Here is a 24,345-nt window from a genome sequence, read left to right as displayed (position 1 = left end):
TTTTTTAAAGGGGGGGGGTCTTGATGGTCGCTGATTTCAAAAGCTGTCTTTGGCAAGCGGTAAAAAAAAAAAAAAAAATCAGCCAGGAAATTTTTGTTCTACTAAACTGATAAAAGGATTATATTTGGCTTATAGCTGTCAGTACTTTCTTCCCCATATAAAAACATAGCACTGAGACTATAATGTACTGGAAATAAGCAACACACTATTAAAGAGTTCTCAACTGTTAAAATGGCAAATAGCATGATAACAGATTTAGAAAATACTTAAGTCTTCCCGTGGATTATGAAGTTTGTTTGGCAGTTAAAAGCAGATCTGTAATGAAGTAAGGAATCTACCAATTTTGTGTGGTTTACAACTATGTTTCCTCACCACCCCAAACTGCTTTCTTCTTCTTCTCAGCGGTATGTGGAGAACAAACAAATACATTCATTCATATGCCACGGAAACTGATAAAGGAAATTACTTGCACCAGGCATGAAAATGTAATCCATGCAACATATATCTAGTTACAGACATATTCTGTATCACTAATTCAGCAGCCACACTATGCTGCAATTCTCTAGAATATAAGAGCCATCTGCTACAGAAAAAAAGCTTTCGAACATTTCAGTCGCTGAGACTGCATACAGACATTGGCAGATGCTTTCTGCTTTCCAGATCACAACGGCACAACGCAGAATAGCTGCAAAAGCTACCCACAACTGCTAAGCTCATTTACCAGCCTCTCCCACTGCTCAACTAGGCAAGAAAGATCAAGGAAACAACGTGGCTGGAGAACCGTGTTAGTGCACGTTTTCATTTTTTGAAACCCGAGCTAGCTGTTGCAGTTTCCTAATGCCACTCTTACTACACAATTGTACCTAGGCTGTCCTCCCCAAAATTAAGCTTGAGCTAACTGCCTCCAAGAACACGAACTGTTCTCACAACGTGAGGGCTGTGGTGGAGTGCTCTAGTACCTACATGCATTCAAACTGAGCGTGCCCCCAGTATGTCTACATACTGCCTGCAGAAAAACTGCAGATGGATATGAGTTGGCAGACACAACCAAAATCCATTCAAAATCTGTAGAACTGTACTAGAACATCCTTAAACCTGAGCAAACGTGCCCCCTTTTCTAATAGGGCAGTGCTAAACCGTTGCCAGTTGTGAGAGCAAAGCTTTTCATGTGGAACAGGTTTGCAGCCCGCTAGCTCAGAGTGGATGCTGAGAGCCTGGATCTGTCTCCGTTCTACAATATACAGGCAGCACATCTGTATCTCCCTTCATATAGATTTGTCTTGTAGCCTTTGTGGTTTAAAAGAAGAGTTAAAGTGTGACAGAAACGTACTGTAATGACTTAAGATTCACTGAACATCCCCTTCTTTTCCCCCACTTTTGAAATTCCAAAGATCTCATTCTGTAATTTGTGTTTCTACTTCAGGAAAAAAAACTCAAACCAACATGGGAATTCACGCAGGATTTAACTGTGTGTAAGCCCATATTATGATTTTGAAAGCCTGACACTTCAGCCCGCATTTAAATGCTAGGTATTGGCAATATTTTTTTTACTAACAGTCATCATCTTGACAGGGCACCAAAGTTATGTTTGACATAAACAGACATGGAAAATTCATATTACCAAAGTGTTAAAAGAGTACAAACTCAAGTAAAAAAAAAAAGTATATTTAATTTCAGTATATCATAATATCATAATTATAGTATATGGTAATACTTTCTAATATTTCACTCTAGAATGGGGAGGAATTGTGACAGACACGGTGTACATTCAACATACAGTGCAAATAATAATTGTAGTGTTATTAACTATGAAAAAATGCTATTTTTAACAGATGGGCCATGCCAGAGGGCAACACAAACAGAAATGCATCAGTTTAAGAAGAACAAAACTAGCTTGGCATGTTCCAAAACAAATGCATCCTAATATTTACCAGTTAAAACACTGTCAAACTCTACCCTTTGAAAGTCTTATTTTTGTGCAAAATAAATTAAGAACCACCTGCACTGGTTCTTCATAAAGCTTTTCATTAAAGTTGGAAAAAAAAGAAGAGGGAAACAAAGAACAGGATAGTCAATTAGTCTTTCCAATTTTTTTGTAAGTTTTATTTCTATAGCTTTATTTAAACTTAGCATTACTTGAATGTTAGTTGGAGACCCCAAAAAATGGTTCACAGTATATGCTTTACTGAAAGGAGATTTAAGTTTTGAAGGATAAATATCCTTTAAATAAAAGATTTTATTGCACTGTTAGAGACTACTTTATTGTCATCTTAAAAATAAATTACGAAAAAAAAAAGTCAGGTCTAGTAACTGCCCGAGCAGGAAGGTTTAAAACCTAGTGCTCCCACCGTTATACCATAGTAGGTAAGGCTTTCAAAGCTACCATTCTTTTACCTTTGTTGTTTGCAAGACTGAACATATCACTGTCTCATAAAGCGTGCCATACAGACACCTATCTTTTGGAGCCCCTGTACCCCCAACATTTAATAGGTAAAACCAGTTAAGATGTAAAGCGTTAAGATGTTACTGACAAGAGCAGAGCAAAACAAAACAAAAAACTGATGAAGGCTGCTGGAGCAATGCTGTATTTGACAGTCTCAACCACAGAAATAATCAGCAGCAGTTTTTCCTCAAGTACTATTTGGTTTTTGGCAAGCTCTTCCAATTACTGACTCTGATGCAATATGTTTTCATCAGATTCTGCAAGCTGAAGATGGCGTGGTGCTGATTACAGCAGTATGCATAATTAAAAGCAGCATTTCATTAATGGCATAGCTTTTCCACTTATACTTTTCTGGGTTTAAATAGCAATAGTGTAAGTAGGTTGAAATACAGGAATGATGGTTCTTGCTCTTACTTATAGATATGAAGAGAACATCAGTCTCAAATTCAAGAGCCTTTCCCCGCTAAAACAAACGCGAAGATGTGAACCAAGCAGTGACTGTGCAAAAGCACCCCCAAACAAGCAAGCAAGCAAAAAACCCACCTTAGTCAGTGAGGCAAGCTCACTCATATAAAGGACAGGAAGTGATAAAAAATCATTTGTAGCATATTTTAGAGTAAATTCCTAAATTGTTTCTTGAAACTGTGAAAACAGCCCATTCAACACTACAGCTAACAAGCCAAATGGAGATACTCCCTCTCTTTTTCTCCGAGAGAGGTATGCAAAAAAAAAAAGGGAAAGCATGTTTTGGGTAGCTAGCCTCCTCCTCACAGACAGGGCTATACAATTTTTTAACATAAAACCAGCCCCATTGTCTTAGTAATAAGTGTGCAAGCAAGACATTCAGAGATGCTGAAATGAATGTTCAGCATGACAAATTGCTGGTACAGAAGATAGCTTGCAAATCTTTTCTGGATGGCAAAAACTTTGTGATCAACTACATTTATCAATGTTTTCTTCTCTATTACACACACAATACTTACCTCTTCCAGGAGTTTGGTTTTTTGCAGAATCTGCTTATTCAGAGATGCCACTTTCCTTCTATGCTGTTGGGCAGCTCCAAGCCTTTCTGGTCGCTCCTCAGCAGAAAGTTCAGATTGCTAAAATAAACAATAACAACAGCCTGTTGGACCTCATGCCATTACTTTTTGCTTCTTCAGCAGCTCAGGAAATGCCAAAATGGGACACACCTCTGATATTCCTTATCAAGGAACTGTGTCCCACTATCAAACAGAAAGAATGACTTACCGATTTATCTCGCATCAAGATAAAGAAGCAGCTGAACAACTGAATTATACCCCAAAGGTAACAGGTAAAGTAAGCTAAAAATAAAGTCAGGTGCTCTGGGATGGATGGAAAACACTACAGTATACCAGAAGAAAGAAATAATTTTTTGTATCAGCATTACAGTTAAACCTGGTAGAATTCTCAAACTGAAAAAATACAAACATGCTAGAAACCACCTTAAGCAGTGGTATTTACTGAACTTGTTGAATCAGAGATGCTCCATACCCCAATAAGTAGATCCAGAACTTTCAAAAGCCTTGAACAATTGTGTATTTAGATTCTGAAATACCAGCTTGGATGCATCTTTATGCTGAATGACAATGACATACTAAGTGTGGTAGATACACTTACCACTCTAAGCCGTTTTTTGTGTGTGCGTGTGTACTACGGACACCAGTCTTTGAAAACTACTCAATCCAGCATGCACTGCCAAGAAAGTGTCTCATAAATACATAATGAAGACAGCAATCTGGAGCCAGTCTCCTGTTCTCTCTGAATTGTGAAAGGAAAGCTGCCAGAAACATTCTTTACCAGGAATAACATTTATAACAGAAGTTGAGTAATTGCAGTAGACAAAAGAACGATTAAAAATCAGTGATAGCTAGATGTCTAACTGATTATTTGCCTAAACATTATTTGTACCTTTTGAAAGTCCTCACTTTAATACTTACATCCATCTGTTTTGGTAATTTGCTTCATGCACTCAGACGACTTTTTCCAGTTAATCCATTTTCCAATATTTTGTTAGAAAAACACTTAATTTTCAAGTACTTCAGGTGCTAATTTGCAGAGTCTGTCAAAGACTTCAATACTAAGTGCTTTCTGAATAATTACCAAATGTTGACAACCACTACAATGTATAATCAGCAAAAATGTTACAAGAAGTATGAAATACTCCTCACCCATATTTGCTCCTGGTATCCACTCTAGGCAGATGGGTAAGCACGTCTTTGTTAACAGCTTAATTTTAAATGAAAATAGAGGCAAAACCTGTCTTCCTCTTCTCCATTTTCTATGTTATTCATAGTGAAGAGTAGCTTAATGATTTGTTATACTTTTACATCCACAGCAAGAAAAGACCAATTCTGACATCTTAACCCAACAATTCACGTGCTTTCTTTCCATTTGTTAGGAAAGGAAAAACGCCTCTAAGCAACACCTGTAACACTGAACTATTCAACAAATACAAACTCAGATTTACTTATTGCTCTCATTATTTAGCCAAATCACACTCCCTCATCATGTCATGCATTCTAAGACCCCATCCTTCTCACCATATGATTAGCCTATCTAATACCCATACCATGCAAATCAAGAAAACTGGAACTGCAAGAGAAAGAAACATGAGCTAAACCAGTCTGAGACCCATCTTGCAAAAATAGTAAAAATCCATACAGTAAAGGTTTGGCATAAAGAAAAGGTCATGTCTCAAGAAGTGGACTGTTAAAGCTTGCTTTTTGAAAATGGAAAATAACCATCACCACAAAACAGAGGTTTCTGCAGAAAAATCCTTCTGGTCTGCAAATGAAAAAGCTAGGGTTAAGCCTTGTGCTGTCAAAGCGGGCTAAGGATCTGCTCTGCAGCAATACTGCAGCTTTAAAGTTACTGAGGAATCAGGTTCCAATTTGTGGAGAAAAATGCATCTTTCAGCATAGAAGGAAGAAACCACAAATTATAGAAGCTATTTTGCTTTGGACACTATTGTTGTTACCTGGTCTCTTGTTAGACTGAAACAGCAGTTGCCTTTTGAACATAATTTAAGCAAGCTGTATCTGAGCACTAGCGTCTCTGACTGTTTATCAGTTTGGTACTCTATCTCAAAACAAGAACTTCGACTACACGTGACAAAAAGGGATACATGGATACATCCTTCAACTTTTCTGTTAACACACATTATTCTCACCACTGACAGGTGTAGACTCACTTCTGCATTCTTCCTCCTTCCCTGCAACTGCTCAACTGCCCTAAAAAGATTTAGCCAATTCAAATAAACAAGTTAAAAAGTTCTAATAGCCTCATTTTCTGTGACAGAATTTGTTAAGTTAAAATGCCATATTAATTATGCATGAGAATCACTGATCTATGGCAGCTCAAAAACTGCTAGCCAAAATATATGGCTAATTCTAGACTTTAAGAGCCTGCCTCCCACTGTTCACAGATGAAAGTTTTAAATGGGAAGGAGGAAGGAAATATATGCAATTAATGTTATTCTTTGTAATGAGATTCTCTCACACTCATTAGTGCTATAAACTCCCTAATAATTAAAGAGAATTCAATCATTACTCTACAGAACTTCACATTCTTAAAAAAAAAGTCTGCATACAAAAATACAAAACCTTTGCAGCAGTAAATAATTTTGTTTATCTCTTCGTGTTCAACCATCTCCTACTAGCAAATAGACTTCAGAGGATTAGATCTGTGACTAACTCCATCGTAGTTGCCTCAATTTGAAGTCCACTGTCTGAAGCCCACTGGGAGAAAAAAAAAAAAAAAGTCTCCAGCCCTGTAAGTTCAAACCTGTTTTCAGTCAAGTGCCACACAGATCTTTAGCAGACATTTCAATGTAATTTGCCGTCATTTTTCCTTGACGCTTTCCCGAGGCTCAGGAACCCAAAGATAAAAATCACTGCATCTCACTTGATCTTTGAGGGTTTCCTCAAACCAAAAAAAATATAGAAATATCCAATTTAGTATCTTCCTTGAATGACAACCCCTAAGCATACCAAATGGTTGAAATGCTTATTGTTTGCTATTGTCAGCTTCAGCTGACCATGTAGGGCGCATAGTAATCTCTGCTATAGGATTCTAGAAGTCCAAAAGTATTCTGAGTCAACTTCTCAAGATATAAAGAACTTGCAAACAGGATTTAAAACTGTTGAAGAGGATTCTCCTCGAGACATTTTTGAAGAGGGTAGTTTTGAGACAGCACTTCTCTAGTTTTATTCAGTCTCTCATTTTACCAGGAAACAATCTTTTCCCCCTATTCTACTCCTAGTAAAATCACTTGTTATATATGACTATACTTGTAAATTCTCAGAGGAAGAATCCTTCTAACACAGGAAAATCAAAGTTACTTTGAATAACTGGCCTTAGAAAGCCGGTGATGAATAGACAGATAAAAGCCATGTTAATACTTTTCTGCCAGGATTTTTAGCAAATGAGGAATGACTCTAGAATCTTCCTTCCAGTTTACCCAGCTAGTTAACACAGAAAGGAGAGGCAAATGCATAAAACTATACGCGCTGATCTTTCGCAAAAATGCCATCTTGTAAGAAAGGTCCTGGCACATGGCAACATCAGATCTAGAGTTTTGTTTGCCAGCTATCTTCACTGGGCCTCTGGATTCTATTAAGACTCTGGTAGACAAACAAGCACTGCTGTGTTCTTCAGACTATGTATAGTTACAAGGAGTTAAAACTATTAGAACATTGCTGATGCTTGAATAAACTGTTCGATAACATCCTTAATTCTCTTTTCCTGGGGCATGCATGCATGCACACACAGAAATTTCTTTTGTCACATCCAATAGATTTAAAAAGCTATATATTTTTGGTATGACTTGAATCAGTTCTTACTTTCCAGAGTATTAATCATCGTTCTACTATAATAGTCAAGGTCCTGCTGCCTTCTCTCAGAACAGAAGAAATGTAACATTGAAATATGACCCTTGGGCTTCTGTTCTTCCAATCCTTTATAATAAAGAAAGGCCAAGAATTTGCTATAGACTCTGTTGAGTTATAGGGTTTATCTCCCAAATGGGAAAGCTCCATACCTCATATGTGTCAACAAAAAGGAAGAAATATGAGAAGACTATTGGACAAATAAGAGCGACCTATAACTCATATCTGGCAGTGATGTATTGTATATATTAATTGCTTTAAGACCCAGATTTTCTTTTCACATTACTGTAAAAACAATCACAGTTGAACACAATAAATGGAGCTAGTATACACAGTTAATTGCCTTGACTTCTAAGAGCAACAAAGGTTTGTTTTTGATGATAGTGGGTTCAGAATGAGAGATCCAGGGTGTGACTGGTAATTGGAGCCCAATATAAGTACGATCCCAGTGTCTGAAAATCCAAGTGGAGGAGGCAGAGATTCTTCTCTGGGCAGGCCCACAGAACTGTATTTCCGTGCTTAACACTGAACGTTTTAAAATGCATTGAGAGTTTAGGCCTCTGGTTTGAACAGGTATCAGGCCTCTGGTTTGAACAGGTATCAACCCAGGACCTTCTTTATTCATGAAAACATTTAAGAAAGTGCTTAAACCCAAACTACTCATGAATGCAATTCAGGAATATGTGCTGTCACACCAAAAGCTCGTGCATGTTTAAATCTCATTAAAATACTTTCCTGAACCCTGACTGTGCCGTTACCCACAGCACATATGAAACAGTAATGTTTCAAGAGAATCACAGCAAATAAGTTGGAAGCTTAAGGCCTAAATTAACAAGCTATCAAACATGACTTGGCAAAACATAATCAGGTAACACACTTACCTTTTCAGCGTATTCCGACACTATTTGCTTGATCTCATCTGACTGGAGTCCAACAATCTGGCCAACTGTGCTTGCTGTCAACTTGCCCTGCAATTGTGTCAAGAAAACGTTTGGAGTTTTGGAACGGCCTGTGCTTTTTACATGGCAATTTCCCCAAGCTCTAATTTTAACAGAAATGTACAAAATCTTTACACTGGCTAAAAATCTCTACTCAAAAAAATACCAAGAACCATTCCACCCCAAAAGACAGCTTCGCTGATGGGAATTTCTCACTTACAACCTTTTCGCAAACAACAGTGGTAATTTGAATTCAGACTTTCAAAAACTTGCTTCAAGTTGTATTCTGTATAGCGATTTTTGCATGCGCAGTAACAAAACTCACTTTTAGACCACAATAACAACGCAGGAGTGTGAAAGAAAGCACCTTTCCAACTGGATGCATGTACAAAAACAATCTTCAAGTAGAACTGAATTCTACAGTGGGTTTCAGTAGAAAGCACGTCAATCAACTTTGAGACTAGACTAATTACTACCTTTCCTTCTGTGACTTCAGCATAAACAGAAACAATGTTTAACAACTTATTTTCTTCCCAGTTCTCTCAGCCAGAAATCAAAATGTAAGAATTTTCAAAATTACAACAGCCTAAAAGCTCCATTGTATCAATGACTACAACCAATTAAGAACTTGAAAACAAGATACATAGCCAGTATTTTCAGTGTCTCACACTAATAGTGTTGTTTATAAGTATTTATCAGTGCTTTGAAAAACACCTTGAAACGCATACAATTTTCCTCCACTCTCCCCAGTAAAATGATTACTCCTCTGGATGTTTTCACAAGATGAACAAAGTAAGATCACACTGCATCTTGAGTAGCTGCACCATGATGTCTTTCCCCTGAAATTCCCCTTGTAGAAACCATTTGAAAGAGGCCCTTATTTATATTGCTTTTATCATTTCAAGGCAAATAAGTCACCAGTCTCATAAAAATTACTGTCTTCCTAATTCAACAATCTTTTCTTGCACTCCCTTCGCGAAAATTTAAATGCAGTCGTTCCAAGACTCCAGACTCACCATTAACCCCATTTTAGGAATAACTGCCATAACCAACCACAGTTTAAACAAAGCTGTATCAGTTTTAAATGCTGCTTACCTCTTCTGTTGCCATTGCAGCCATTCCAGTCATGAGAGTTTTAATGCGAAGCTAGGGCAAAATATGAGGAATTACACATAAAAATTAATCCTTTATTGTTTAACTTATTTCTGCCTAGTGACAGGGACACAGGTATACAATTACTATGATATAACACGTGTATTTTAATGCACGTAATGGGACAGTAAGCCTGTGAAAGTTAAGAAAGAGGTGGCTAAGGTTACCACATAAAGGAAAATTCCTTATAACAGTACAGCTTCAGAGTATTCTGCTCCCACTATCAACCAAAACCTGACATCTTAAAAATGCTTAGATTCCAACACAAAAGCTCAATTTTTTGGTATTGATCATCAACAAACATTTAATTTTGTGCATCAATTTCGGGTTCCATGTTCTCCTGCGTGAAGCAACTCCCACTTCAGCTAAGCATGGAAATTTTCCTTCTTGCAGAGAAGGACTGGGCAGTGATAACTGCTGGCCTCCCCCCAAGTTAGTAACATCCATGCCTACTGTGTATATGGCACACCTCTTCAGCAGCCTGAAGGTCATCTTCATCGCAAGGCTCAGCTTTTCCTGCTGCTGCAAGCCCTGGAGCTAGCGCAATTTTTTTATCTTCAGCCTTTAAAATAAAAATTAAGAAAATACTGTATTTAGTTACAGTAATCTAAAGTATTAAGACAAGGAGAAAACTGGAATATAGCTGTTCTGTTTTTATGAATACATGTTGGCTACTGGAACATCCTCACACTCCAACTCACGCCAACTGAGGTGCAACCCTCACTGACTTTGCAAGTATTCCAGCTGTTCAAGACAGCGTCTCTGGCTTGCTATGGACACATCTGGTGCAAAAATCCCTTATTCCACAACATTCTAAGAACTACCAACCTCACAAGACAACTGGCTACCCCAGAATACAATGTCTGCTATACAGGAGAAAGCTGATTTTTTTTTTTTTTTACATAAATTTTTTTTATAAAACTTAATTTAATTTAATATTGGTATAACAAACATGCAACATAAAAAAAGTGTAAAATTGCCTAGTTCAGTCAGAAGAATTCGTACCACTAAAATAATGAGAACTGGTGATAGACAGACTAAATTTCTAGGTCACTCTATTGCACCACTAACCTGACTATTTAAACTTCCACTTCTGCCTTACTGGTGACTCAATTCACACAACAAACATGATGACCTTCTACAATATTCCTTATACAATATTCCACAGTCAGTAAAATTTTTGAAGAAACAAAATGAACGCTATAAACCTGACTGTAGCCTGGCAGTTACTTTGAGGGGAAAAACAGGTATACCTAGATTTGGAAACATCTCCATTTATAAAATTTAAATGCTAAATTTGTATGCAAAATATCGAGATAATGAAGAAGGGCAACCTTAATGTACTCAGTGTATTGCTGGGTCCATGATATGCTTTATGCATTTCTTCATTATCTCTGTCTGTAATAAAAGCTTGTAGCCAAAGTAATATCTGCACTGAAATAATAAAACTGCAAATACTCTGACAAGGACATTTTATGATTCCATAATCGTCAAAAGCACAGCAAGGATGCTGCTTTTGAAGAGGCACTATGATTTATTTATGGCATGGTATCATGTTTCTCTATCACATTAAATAACCTGTTATGTAATAAAAGCCTACAAAATTTCTTACCAAGCTGAATGGTTCTTTAAAAAGAAAAGGAAAAAACTCTTTAATGGTCACATCATGGAACACTTAGTTAAAAGATACTCATTAAACAGACAGGATATGTTCATTACCTCACATTAAAAAAGAAAGCGTAACAAACAAAACACCCAAACCCCTTTTCTTCTAAGCGAAAAATGTTTGCAAAATGTGATCTTTGAATACAGATGAAGGAAATGCTTTAAAAAAGGAGATAGTAATCAGTTGCATCTTTCATGGTATGCAGATTTTTAGTTCCAGTTAGCCGTTTTTAAAAGGTGGTAATAATAGAAGTTATAGCTGTTTATTCTGTTGCATTCCTTTAAGATCTTACCGTAACCAACACTCCAACAAAAACAACGCAATTCTTCCCACAATATGAATATTTAAAATCAGTATATTTTTACCTGTTCTGCTTTCCCTGCTTGTCTGCTAAATCCGTATCTCCTAAAAGAACAATAGTAATATGAAAGAAATACATTGTTGTTTACAACTTCCACAAATAAATTAAGTTTCTATCAGTTTTCAACATAAGAAATGCACTAAAAAGTGAATCATTTGGCAAAACCAACAGACAGGTTCAGGTTTTGGAATGCTTCAAATAAACTAAATAATCAGGTACTGCAGCATATTTACAGAGTAATTTCAGCTCCATCTACTCTTTCCATTGTGATTTGCAAATCTAGACTATTCACAAAATATTGTCATGTAGAGCTCATGAAAGAAAAAAGCAATGCTCTCTTTCCATTTGGAAGTTAATCCTCAGCTACTAGCTCTGTACTTCTGAATTCTGGAAAGGCCTCAGGAAGTTGTCAGTGCAATCTCTACTCCCAAAAAAACCATTCATGCTTGTGTACTTTGATGAATCTTCAATTTCCTTCTGAAGCATGGCATTCAGAGCTTTAAATATATACTCAAATACATTTTTTTTACTTCTATTTTTTCTGAGGGAGAGGAAAAATTGACGTTTGAGTTATGTTGTTAGTTTGGAAATATTATCTTAAAGAAAAAACAGGTAGAAAGACATTTTAGATATGAGTAAGCAATCATCTCCAGTATTACGAAGCACTAAACCCAGCACATACGCAGATATGAAGAGAAGTGATGTTCCTGGTTGACTAACTTACAGCTACCACTGTTTAATTCCTTAACTACTGCAGAAGCAGGACTATTTACAAGCCTTTTATGGCTAAAAGTTAAGTGATCTTCAGCAGCAGTATCAATTGTTACCAGTTCTCCATTTCCAGTTCTCCATTTATTCAACACTTATACTTAAGAGGTAAATTCAGGCATATATATTACAGCATAATACCAAGTTTTCAAGAATTCCCCAACAGTAAGTTCTCTGTGCATTTTAAAGCTTAGCAGTACAAAGAACGTGGCAGAGCACTTCCCTCCCACAGAATATGCATGAAGTTGTATTAGTATAAAAGCATTTGTAATTAGTATTGCCATTATTAGATATCCGTTCTCGCTTTTTGTAGGAGCACAATTTTATTTTCACACAGATAACTGCATCCAAGTAATGAACTGCACCAGACCAACAAAAACTTAAACATCAGTTATATTAACAGAGAACCCAGATGCCTCCCAAGCTTAACATTTCACATCTGTTATAGGAACTGACTTTGTGCTTTGCTGAAAAGCGATTGATAATATGTGAAGACGTGGCAACAAAAGCCCTTGGCTGAGACAGACTATGCAACTGCGTGGAAAGATGCTCACTGGCCTCACTCCGCTCTCAAGCCAGACTCTGGCCTACCACATTCTAGCTCATTTGCGATAACGTTTAAGCTGGAGGCCAGAGGATCAAAACACAATTTAGAATACGGCACTATCACTGGCTGTACCTGAATAATGCTGCATTTGGCATCAGGACATTGCAAGACCCTATACTATTTGTTGGATTGAGAAAAATAACTTTTATGATTAGTGTGCTCTGAAAGGAGCTGTTCCTATGATAACCAAGGAAAAAAAAAAATCCTCTACTCACCATTTTCTATGACTGCCATCTACATGCAGTAAAAGAATGAAAGGTTCACTTTAACTATTTGAATTCTAAAAACATTCAACTCTACTCCTAAATCTACCAAAAATTTACTATTTAGCTTTTTCAGCAGTGTTCTAGTTCCCCTAATATTGTTGAAGAGCGGACAGTAATCCCCACTGCCCCCCCAGATTTCTGTATGTATCTCTGAGTCCTTGTACTCTTGTTATTTTATCACTAGGTTCACAGCAGACATACTATCCTCCTCCTTAAGAGTTTCTTTGTCTACCAAAACACGTGAACCAGACACTTGTGTGGCTCACTACTGTCATTTTCTCAGATGTTCTTTATTTTTGCACTATATCAGAAATATTTTTCTGATCAAGAGTTTTATGCTTTGAGAACTCATTATGAAAGCATTACCAAAACACATTCAAACCTTGCAACTACCCTAATTTTCTCCCATTTCCATTCAATTCATGTTAAGCTTTTCACACCAAATAACTAACTGTATTTGTCTTCTAGTAAGCACTGTCCTTCATTCATATCGCCAATTTAAATAATCAGTCCAGCAAGTCTTCTGTCACGCTCCGTGCCCTTCAAACACCAGATACCTCGTCTCCATTTGTTCTTCTGCTAGGACTCTGCAATGTCATCAAGATCATCTCAACAAATACTGTCTTGAAGAGGTATTTTCCTTCCCAAAATTCACAAGTTCTTGGTCATCTTTCGTATTAGTCCCAAACCACTCCTCGTATCTATGTACAGATGCACACTGTACAACAGAAGAGCAGTTCCCTTTTATCTTCAATGCCTCCTACTTTTCTGTTCTTATTTCCTTTCTCTGTACTTAAGCTTTCTTCATCATCCATTTTCGTTTTTTTTTATATTAAAGATTTATCTGTTTTTCCAGCAGAAGTGACCTTTACTTAGGTGTCAACTGTTCCACAGTACCTAAAGCTAAAACAATTTCTGAGATCTACAGAAAACATCTATTTATTTCAATTTTCAAGCTATATACTGATCTCCAGTTTTGCCTTTTTAAAAAAAAAAAAACCACCAAAAAACAAAACCCACTAAAATTACTCTAGAAAAATCATACACAAAAATTTCCTAAGACTGCATAAACTATTTTATACACTTTTTATTTATTAGGAGATGTCTATTGACACCAATATTTAGTAATGACACTGAAACAGTACAAGAAATTATAAATAGACAGAATAGGAGTACACCACTTAGTTTTTCCATACCAGCTCTTTGGATTCCCATTGTGAGCACTGATGAGGTATCAATGACCTGATCTAAATCTAAAGATTTCAGCGTGCACATCTTGCCCTGAAGAGTCAGAGAAGAAATCCACACGCCAAACAGAATAATCCCTGACACCGTCACCAACTTGCAAATTTAGTTTTCGTTGGGGAGGGAGGAATTGGACTCTAAAATGGATGACGTAAATCAAGCCTAACTCCTTACTAGCGTTAGAAAAATAATAAGACTCATTCAAGACTACAGCCCACAGAATTTGTCAATGCTAACTGTGTTAATAAAATTAGCTGTTTTAACATATATAGACATATATATATATATATTAACATACATAGGCACTGTATCTCATTGTAGCTCTCTGTGTTTTGAACGGATTAAGCTCATGACAGCAGCCAGTCATCTTAGGCTTTTAAATGAGCTTGCTATACTTCAGATCACTGCACTGAACTCCACTGGTGGCAGAAGGAGGGGAAAAGTTCTGCAGTTAACCATTTGTATATAAAGTTTATGCAACTTCAGAAGAGCTCTGCTGAGTAACAGGACACCCAGATGTCTCCCAATAGTTTCATTCCATTAGGAGCACACAGAGGATTTCATCCCACGTTAATGGAAAATGAGCTGAAAGATGTTAATTTGTCCATGCTGCCCTCACAAAATACCACCAAGAATTAAAGGGGAAGATTATAAGCAATCTGCAACCAGGACACTTGCTGATTTCAACTGTGTGCCAAGACAAATACGCAAAAAGGGTAAAAGGAAGGTACTCAAAATAATGAGACCCAGAAAAGAAAAAAAAAAAAAAAAACCACTATGGCTTTGGGAGAGAAGAAGCCACAGAAGATACAAAAATTAATTCAAATGTCATTTGCACTCATTAAATATTAAGAGCTCAGACAGCAGACAAGCTGTCCATATCACTAAACTATGAAAAGAAAATTGGAAAGAGAAACTAGAAACAGAAACTCTGTAACAGTATTTTTATGTGTTCAGAGAGCTCTCAGTAAACCAAAGGGACTTCCAAAGGTAATGGATAAGTGCAAACCTTGATAACTTCATCTCTATATGGAAGTTTGCAGAAAGTAGGAAGACAAAGCACTAAACCATGATTCAGCCTCCTGATGTAGCAACCACACTAGAACTACAAAAAGAAGCAATAACAACTTCAGGTCCTTTTTTCCCCACTTTCCAGAGATTGCTTGCAAAGAGGCAGTATTGACTGACAGACCCTACCTAGACACATCATGAATTTAAGCCTTTTCTATGAAGCCAAGAACAAACGTGTTAAATAAAACATACCCTACTAGCAGCATAAAGTCAGAACTTGGGCTCCCATTGTACCAAACATTGTTCGCGCATACGAGGACTGTCCAGTCCCCAGAGAATTTACAGGGTAAGCAAACAAAACTTGAAACCAAACAGGAGTAAATCTTAAACAGTTTGATTCTCAAGTAGTAGGAAAAAAACCTCACAATCCAAATTTTATATGGAATGCTTCTAAATACACACAATACAAAACCCACAGACAATTAAATAAAGCCTTTCACCTGCCATATTCCAGAAGCGTAGCATGAACCTTTGATTCCTCATCTAGCAGTTCTTCAGCTCCCTTCTGACGTTTATATTTTCTCTGGGGTTTGTAAACCTCCTGTAAGACAGTGAACAAATTCAGAGCTTGTAAAAGGCTTTTCTAAAATAAATGAAGAATTGTTTATCTAGAATGATATATACCACTGTTTGCTTTCCAACTCAATATACTTACCCAAATAAACAACCTTCCCTTTTTCTTTTTGGAATTACATGATAAAACCTTACCAAATTTACTTCTAAACAATTTACTATACAACCTGTCTTTCCAGGTTTAAAAAAAAAAAAAAATAAGTGGGTATTTAACAACAAACATGATTTCTTCAACCATCTCCTCCATGATGTTTGAAAGAAGAGACAAAAATAACACAATCAACATCTATTAAAAAAGGCCCTACGATTTAGCTGATAATGCCAGTGTCTAGAAATGTTACCTCCTTTGCGAGTTAATTTTATTTTTAATCTCTTATTAGATAATTAAATGTAATTATTATCTACTCAATGGTCACAGGTTACAATGGAATTAAAGCAGATTTTATTGCAATTTAAGGAACAAAAATATCTTAAGAAGCTTGGCACTAAAATCACTCGATCTCACGCTGTCCCAATACAATCCCATAGCTGGACAACAGCCCATCAAATAAAACAAGGATTCACAAGTACTATTTTGTTCTGATAGAGCTACTTCCAATTTAAAAACAAAATGGAAACAAAAGGACAGAGCCGCTATCCTGACTGTTAACATAGACACAACTGTTATAGCACTATAAATCTGGCCTATATTAAAGTACCTTTTTTCTTCCTCCTTCCATATAGATCCACTATGCCCCTATAAAAGTCTATATAACAACATTAGAAAAATTCTTCTGTCTAAAGCACAAACAAAACAAAACCAAAACCCAAACAAAACAAAAAAATAATCATGAGATCCTCAGCTTTCCCCAAATTAGAAACTGGAACCAAGATAACATTTACTTTGACTGGAATTGTTTTTGTTGTTTATTTGGTGAAAGATTAGGGTGCAGCGAGCCTGTAATGCAACATTTCTGTTGCTGGAACCAAGATTTTGAAGTTAATTGAAGTCTAGTGTTTAGTGCCATCCTGCTAGCAAGGCTACTGAAAAAGACTAACCAAGAACCTGTGATCTCAAAGATTTTTTTTTACTCCAATTGCTATTTTTTAAAAAATGTCCCTCCTAATCAATTAGATGACATTTTCTCTTCTCATTTTTCTGAAATGAAATTCCAGCCCTCATCACAGCAGAGAAAAACTTCATCACCATCACCAAATAATCAGCGTCAAAAAGGAACGCTCCCCTCTTCTGATCCCTTTTACACTCATATCTTTTAAATCCTTTGAGGCCCAGGCTCAGAATACTTAGAACAAATAATTACAAAAACAAAAGTTGAAATCAATGTTTTCCATATATATGTTTAACTTCAGAAAAATCCTATTCACATGGGACAAAAGGTTCAATGCAAGAAGTTGCAAAGATTCTAAAAGAAAATAAAACAGGAAGATTATTTTTTTGCTTGATCTGACCTTTTGTACAACATAAACTATTATTTTCAAGAAGCAATTCCTGCACCATAACATTGCTGAAATAGCTTTCAACCTTTTTCAAAGACATGTAATCCCAAAGCAGAGATTTCAAACAAGTGAAAACAGTATTCCTTGGCAAGTTTCTCCTGAATTTGCCAGTTACCCTTTGCAATTTTTACTTCAATTCTAACCTGAATTTCTGTCATCTTCATTTCCAGCTATTAAATCTTGCTACATTTTTGCCTGTCACACGAAAAAGCTTTTTATGATCAAGAATCTCCCACAAAATGTACTTTCACACCTCCAGAAAGGCAATGTAAGTCATAAAAATAATTATAGCTTTCATGGTGGCATTCTGTATTATACCTGTGCTACATAAAGCGTAGGCATCATACCATAAACATTAGTCTTGGCATCAGATAATTGAGTAGCTGAACAAAACCACTGCAAGAGAATCTCAACTCACTAGATAGTGGCGACACTACTTTCAGCAGCAGTAGTTCTTATTCCAATAACCATTACTGATATTTAATATTCCCTTTTCTAACCTTTAGTCCTGATCATAACCATAAATCTCATTGTATTGTCCCCCTGAGAAGAGCAGGGTAGGTCCTTAGACCAGAGTTATAATAATGAGTTCAGACAACAGACTAATCTTTCACGCTTGCTGGTCCTCTTTTAGAAAAGTGGATTTCTCTTCCAATTCCAATGCATAATGATTTAAAGGTGACCTGCGGAAGAGCCTTTATCTAACAGCCGCCTTCTCCTTATTCCAGTTCCTAGGGATAGATAGGAAAGCTTGTGCACTTTCCCCCCTGAAAATTCACTCTGTGTGTTCTAGACTGCACCCGTGCCTTGACGCCTTAAGAGATCTCATGAACTAATCTTCCATTAAGAAGACCAGGTGCCAGCTGTAGAGGATATAATCCTGACAGAGCTCATGTATTTAAGGAAGAGGTGTTTGTCTAATGATACCCTGGGCAGTGGTGAACAAATGTCAAAACTTTATCTACCATGAAGATGCACCTAAAAACTTGAGATCTGTGATCTGGAGGAGAAGACAGAATACCCCGTTATCAACTCTGCAGATAGAGATATTCAGACAGGCTAGCCGAATGGTGCAAAACACTATCAAACTTTTAAGACTATACCTTGTCTTCCTTGCTTTCCATTCTCTGTTTCATTCTTGGACCCTGAATATGGAACTATTCCCTAAGCTGCAGAAGTAGAAACATGGATATCTGATTCCAGGACCATGACCTATGGATTTTAAACTAGCAGCTCTAATATAGTGGGCAAGTGAAAACCAATTCACTGGCTTCAACCAGCAAAGAAACACCTGATCTAGCATACGTGTACCTGCTTCACCTTTTCCATGTCATTCTCTTCGAGCTCTAAAAAGCAATTTCAGAAAACATGCAGGTAGATATGTAAAGGGAACTCCACCGAGCACCATGGGACTTTGCACAAGGCACTTGAATGGACCTGACATTTACTAGGTAACCGCACACTGAAAGGAGACTGCATTCCTCCTTTTCAGACAAGTTCTCCCAAATAAATGCATTAATGAAACAGAATAAACTTAAAAACCCAAATTATTAGAACGTGAAAACTAAGCCTTGAAATCACCTCTGTTCCTCAGCAACCAAAGGGATCCCTTCATTACTGTTAAGCAAATATTTTCTGTTTTTTTTTTAAATGACACCAAAAATTCTAAGTACTGCTGTCTCACAGCAGCACTGTGATTATTTTGTTTCCGTCTCTTCAGTGACAAGGTTGGTGTCAGCCACTTGGATGAATAATCTTTAGTGCTATTTAAAGACAACGCAGGTAGAAAATGGACACACTTGAAAAATTAGGACAATTATTCTGAAAATTGAAAATAAGCAGAAGCTCAATGAATTTCAAGTGCTACTTGTTACAACACATTTGGATTTTGCTTTCTTACAAGGATTTGCATTGTCTCTCAATGTAAAGGGTTACACAGGTGCACAAATGTGGCAGTGTGCTCCCCCCTGCCCCACATAAGCAATAACCACCAGTGGGGGTCATGATGGCTGCATCCAGCTTGTGCTGGAATTTCGGGATGGATGGCAACACAGTAGCCAAGGGCTGTCCGGAGCAGGGACCCAGACCTCTTGCTGATATGCAAATATGACTATTGTCGTATCATCTTATTCCTTAAATGTCAATCATTTTACTCCTTAAATAGTGGACAGCCCAGAGACCGTTGAGCTCTCCTGCAGGGCAGCAGGCTGCACGCCAGGATCTCCCCTTGAGTAGGGACGTCTCTCAAGGTCACTCCTCAAGGCTGAGAGAATCCTTGGTGCATCAGATCCTCAGTAAGTGACTAATGGCATGCTAAACTTTGAAATCTTAGCTAAGTGATACAAAGGATTGATTGCGCATATATAATCCTTTAGACATAAACTGTTGACCAAGTCTGGGCCTGGGACTGGATCCAGCCGCACCTAGACTCCTTTCTGAGAAGGAGTTTAGAAAGCAAGGGGGCCCTTTCTGAACCCCATGACTCAATGGGAGGGTCTCCCTGCCAGTTTTGTCTGACCCTGTCCTCTGTGCAGTAAATAATCAAGTGTCCTTTGCCATCGAATCTTGTTAAACCACTGTCACATTTACCAATGAACTTTGTTAACTCACTGTTTTATATCAATAAAGTATATTGTTGCTTCTCTCTTACAAGTGAAGTGCATTCTCACTCCATCCACAACAATAAACAAAACAATACTTCCCATTTATAAGGGGAGCTAACTTGTAAAACGGAAAACAGATCTCACTGGAAAGACAAATATTGCTGGCTGGAGTAAAAGACTCATTGTAAGTCTGCTAATAATTAAAAAAAAAAAACAACCAAACCATGGGGAACAACAGCTAGAGACTGTAATTGAAATTTTCAAAGCAAGAGTAATTATTCAAATAGATTAACAAGGGATTTGCATTGGTCATCACCTGGAGACTTTCATAGCAATGTCTTTCTATAAACATACACTGTAATTCAACCACAATATATTAGGCTCAGAAGCACTCAGGTTGTTAATATGGAAAAACAGCTACCTCCAAAACATGACAAAAGAGTAAGATGACTTGTCTGGTCCGTTATGCAATCTATCATATAGCTCGTTATACTGGCACTTAACACCTCTATCCATGGACAAAGAGTTTAGGGTGTCTGGCTAGAGCTACCTGAAATAGCATTGATTTTCTCAGAAGAGTGGGGTTTCACCACCTATTGAAGAGCCTTGGCAGTGTCCCATTCAAAGCATACCCAGATTTCTCATCCCTTCAAAAATGCTGGCCTGGGAATTTATCAAGATGGTCAAAAGAAAAAAAAAATGTAGCAAACTGCTGGGAGTCAGAAATGGTGAACTGACAGTCACAAGCAAACAGGGAAAACAGAGAGAAAGCAAGGACAGAAACTCAAGTTGCTAGCTAGGCATCTGAATTCAGGTATGAGACAGTGATGCAGCCTATGTATTTTACATGTCACTCCTGGTAGTGCTCATGAACAAGCTTTCAAAAAATATAAACAAACAGTTTATCCAATAGTTAGAAGATCTGCACCTGAAGAGGGAGAACACAAGTGATACCAACTTTCCCAACCAACAGTTGCTACTTGAAGAACATTTCCGAGGTAGGGTGTATATTTTCATTGCTAATCACAAGAAGTAAAAAAGATAAGTTCTGAAATGCAGACATTCAAATTGAGGAGATCATTGCCATTTTGATTAATTTCAAGATAAATAGTCCAACTGCTGATAACTTCAAACAAACACTTAGTCTGCTGAGCGTTTAATAGTGTGGAAGCTACCTTGTGACTTTTGTTTGATAGCATGGAACTCCACACTCTCTGTGTAGGCAGTTGATATGGTTTATCTACTCGTATAGTGCACAACTAAAAGGTTTTCAATCTGATATGTTGGCCTTTGAGACCTGTTCTAAGAATGAAGCTCGACATGTAACTTAATTGGGACCTTCTCCTGAGAAAACCCAGGATTGGCTGCATTAAACAATTAACCACCACCATTTCATTACTAAAACCAATTGCTTCTTGATCATAAAAAAGAAATCTAACATACTTACAAAGATATCAGTAACAGTTTTGATAGCCTTCTCTTTTCTTTGCATAAATTCATCATCCTGCAAGACATTAACGGAGGTGATTAAAAATACCAGGAATGGAGATTAAATCTCAACCATTGTAATGAGTTTAGCAAACAAAGTTGTCAAATAGTTTCTAACTGAGCTGCCCAATTATTTGGTGAAGTGTTAGTGATTTCCTGTAACACAGAAAAGCATTTGCTTCTCTCATCAGATACAGGTAGATAGGTCTTTAAAACTGTATCCAGATCAGCAGTCTTTCTGCTCTCTGCTTATACAGTACCTGACACAAATGCAACCCCAGCCCACTACCAGGATCTCCAATCATTACTACACTGAAGAAATGAAGTTGGGGGGGGGGGCTTAATGTGGAAAACAGAAGTTTCCCCTCCTGTTATTTTAGTTTCTAAGCATTAAAAACAATCAAAAAAACTAAACAAAATCCAAACCACCTCAAACTAATAAAATCTGTCTGTCTGTCCCAATACTAGGGACGTCTACCTTTAATGCTGTTACTGAATTAGAGATAAAACTTGGGTTCTAGGTTTTAAATATGGAATTGCCTTGGGATATGCATGAACAGAACCGATGGCTCTGCACTATAGGCACAAATCCAAGCTCGTTCCAGCTCTTTTTCTACACCAACAAGCCTTCATATCATTACTGCAGAAGAGGAAGAAGAGAGGATCACAACACTGTTCTAAGCATGTAACTTCAAAGTCGGCAGCATTTGGCTCTTATCAGAAGGAGAAGGAATATATCAAGGTACCTCAAACATTGAAAAATTACTCTTACCACTACACTTCTAGCTAAAGCTGCAGCTCTCACTCCTCTGGCAATCCTATTTTACAGACACAAATGTACTTCCTTTTAACCTAGACCTGTCCTCTCTGTCTTTCCCCAAGTTCAGTTTCTGAATGAAGTTTTTTAGGAATCTAGTTTTCAAGAACAAATTTTGGGGTTTGGATACAGGGAGACAAGAGCTGACTTTCCGCACTCTAAAACAAAACCCAAGTTATAGAGCATTAACTGTTCTCAGTTAATTAACTGTTCCCAGCATTATCAGTTCTCATGTAGCTAGATCAGCTTCTCCACAGCATGCCAGCTGTTCTCAAACACACTTCAGGCAATGTAGCTCCAGTCCATGGTTTGTCTGGAAACACTGCACAGAGTTCTACAGCCACACCAGAAGCCAGCTACCTGGCAAGCCAGACTGGTGTGATTTTTGGGATTGTCCTATGCAGGGACAGGAGTTGGACTCGATGATCCTTGTGGGTCCCTTCCAGCTCAGGACATTCTATGATTCTATGACAGAGAAGTACCAAATACTGCAGAAAAACTAAGGCAACTCTTAAGCAAAAGTTAACCAGTATCTATGAACTCTCTGTCATAATAATGTTTTAATTTTTTTCCCCAGTTGAGTTTGTGCATGGAGTCCTCTAGGACAGATCAATAAAATGATAGCAAAGGCTACTGTGGCGTATTGTGCTGATTTCAGAACTGTGAAGCTGGTACTGCACCTGAGAATTTGACATACTGTAATAGAAACAAGAACTGGCTTGATCTTACCTCCGGTAGTCTATGCGTTTTTTGAAACTGTGATATAGAGTAAGAACGGATATAGTCTCCCATTTCTTCCCTTGTTTCTATTGCACGTTTCACCAGCCACTAGGGGGGAAAAAAAAGGTTTGTATCAGTGGAAAGGGGAAGAATAACAGCAGCAAACACCAGCTGCACAATTATTTTTAATACATGATAAAAGCTAAAAGCACATTTTAAGCACACAAACAAGAACATTTATTTGTAAACACGGCAACTTGAGGACCTACTCCTAACAAAATGATTCAGTGTTAGCTATTTTATAAACTTCACACTTGCTCTTCTCCTATGTACTAAAAAGCTCAGTAGAGCGATCAGCTAATGCATAAGCTAAGAAACCACATGGCTTTTCTTATAATCAAAGTTTTACGCAGAAAAACCTAAATATTCTTCATCCTGTTGAACTATTGAACTGTAGAAACCTCAATGAGCCATACTGTTCATACTACAGTGGGATTCAATAGTTCAAAGAAGATCAGACTGCCTTCCCTTATAAGCTCCTTGGAGCAGAGCCTGGTATCCTGAAAAAACACTTTTCCCAATGTTATTTTTAAATAGTGTATTGCAAAATTAGTTATTTTATCACATGATTTCCCCTTTATTTAGCTTGCACTGTAACCTCTCATATACTGAATTGCTTTTACATTCTAATTAATTTCTTCTAATAAGTATGGAAAGAAAATTCTACCGCAAATTTCAGCTATTAGGAATTCTTAGTTGACAAATTCATTTATTAACAAAAACATATGAAATCTTCACAAGCATAAGCAAAATTAATTGACATTTTGCCAATATGAATTTCTGTAATCAAAAAAATTGGATCTTCAATAAAATAACTCCAAAAAAGGAAAGTGAAGAGCATCTGTGGAATAGAAATGGATGTGGGCCACTTTAAATATTATTCTTTTAGCTTCCATCTTTCAGGAGGAAGAAAAAAAAAAAACAAAAACAAAAACGTCCCCTCCAAAAAAAAAAAAACAACCTGAAGTGCCCTCCAAAATTTGAGTGGCATAAACCCTACATCCTAGCACAAGAAATCTACTACTTAAGCTAAAAATACATTTTAACAAAGTACACTTCACCCCACTAAGTAGTTATATTATCTATAGTATTCATTGTTATTATTTGTTAAACATTAATAACATCATGTTATCAAAATACAGAATAATACATATTATTCAATA

At 37.1% G+C, this 24,345-nt stretch overlaps 1 protein-coding gene across 1 annotated transcript in view; it reads right to left on the bottom strand.

Annotated features, from left to right (window-relative positions):
• The window catches only part of CCDC93 (CCC complex scaffolding subunit CCDC93), a 54,302-nt gene that overhangs the window by 21,073 nt on the left and 8,884 nt on the right, over nt 1-24,345 (bottom strand). Inside the window, exons 5-12 of the mRNA XM_082314453.1 lie at nt 23,132-23,230; nt 21,545-21,601; nt 15,865-15,965; nt 11,472-11,511; nt 9,910-10,002; nt 9,384-9,434; nt 8,232-8,318; nt 3,427-3,543 (exon numbers count right to left, since the gene is read on the bottom strand). Coding sequence (XP_082170579.1) covers nt 3,427-3,543; nt 8,232-8,318; nt 9,384-9,434; nt 9,910-10,002; nt 11,472-11,511; nt 15,865-15,965; nt 21,545-21,601; nt 23,132-23,230 — 645 coding nt within the window. The remainder of the gene's footprint in view (nt 1-3,426; nt 3,544-8,231; nt 8,319-9,383; nt 9,435-9,909; nt 10,003-11,471; nt 11,512-15,864; nt 15,966-21,544; nt 21,602-23,131; nt 23,231-24,345) is intronic.

The sequence above is a fragment of the Platalea leucorodia genome (assembly GCF_965183815.1).
Source record: "Platalea leucorodia genome assembly, chromosome: 5".
NCBI classification, from domain to species: domain Eukaryota; kingdom Metazoa; phylum Chordata; class Aves; order Pelecaniformes; family Threskiornithidae; genus Platalea; species Platalea leucorodia.
The sequence above is the reverse complement of the archived record's forward strand: the minus strand, read 5'-3'. Positions and strand labels throughout refer to the sequence as shown.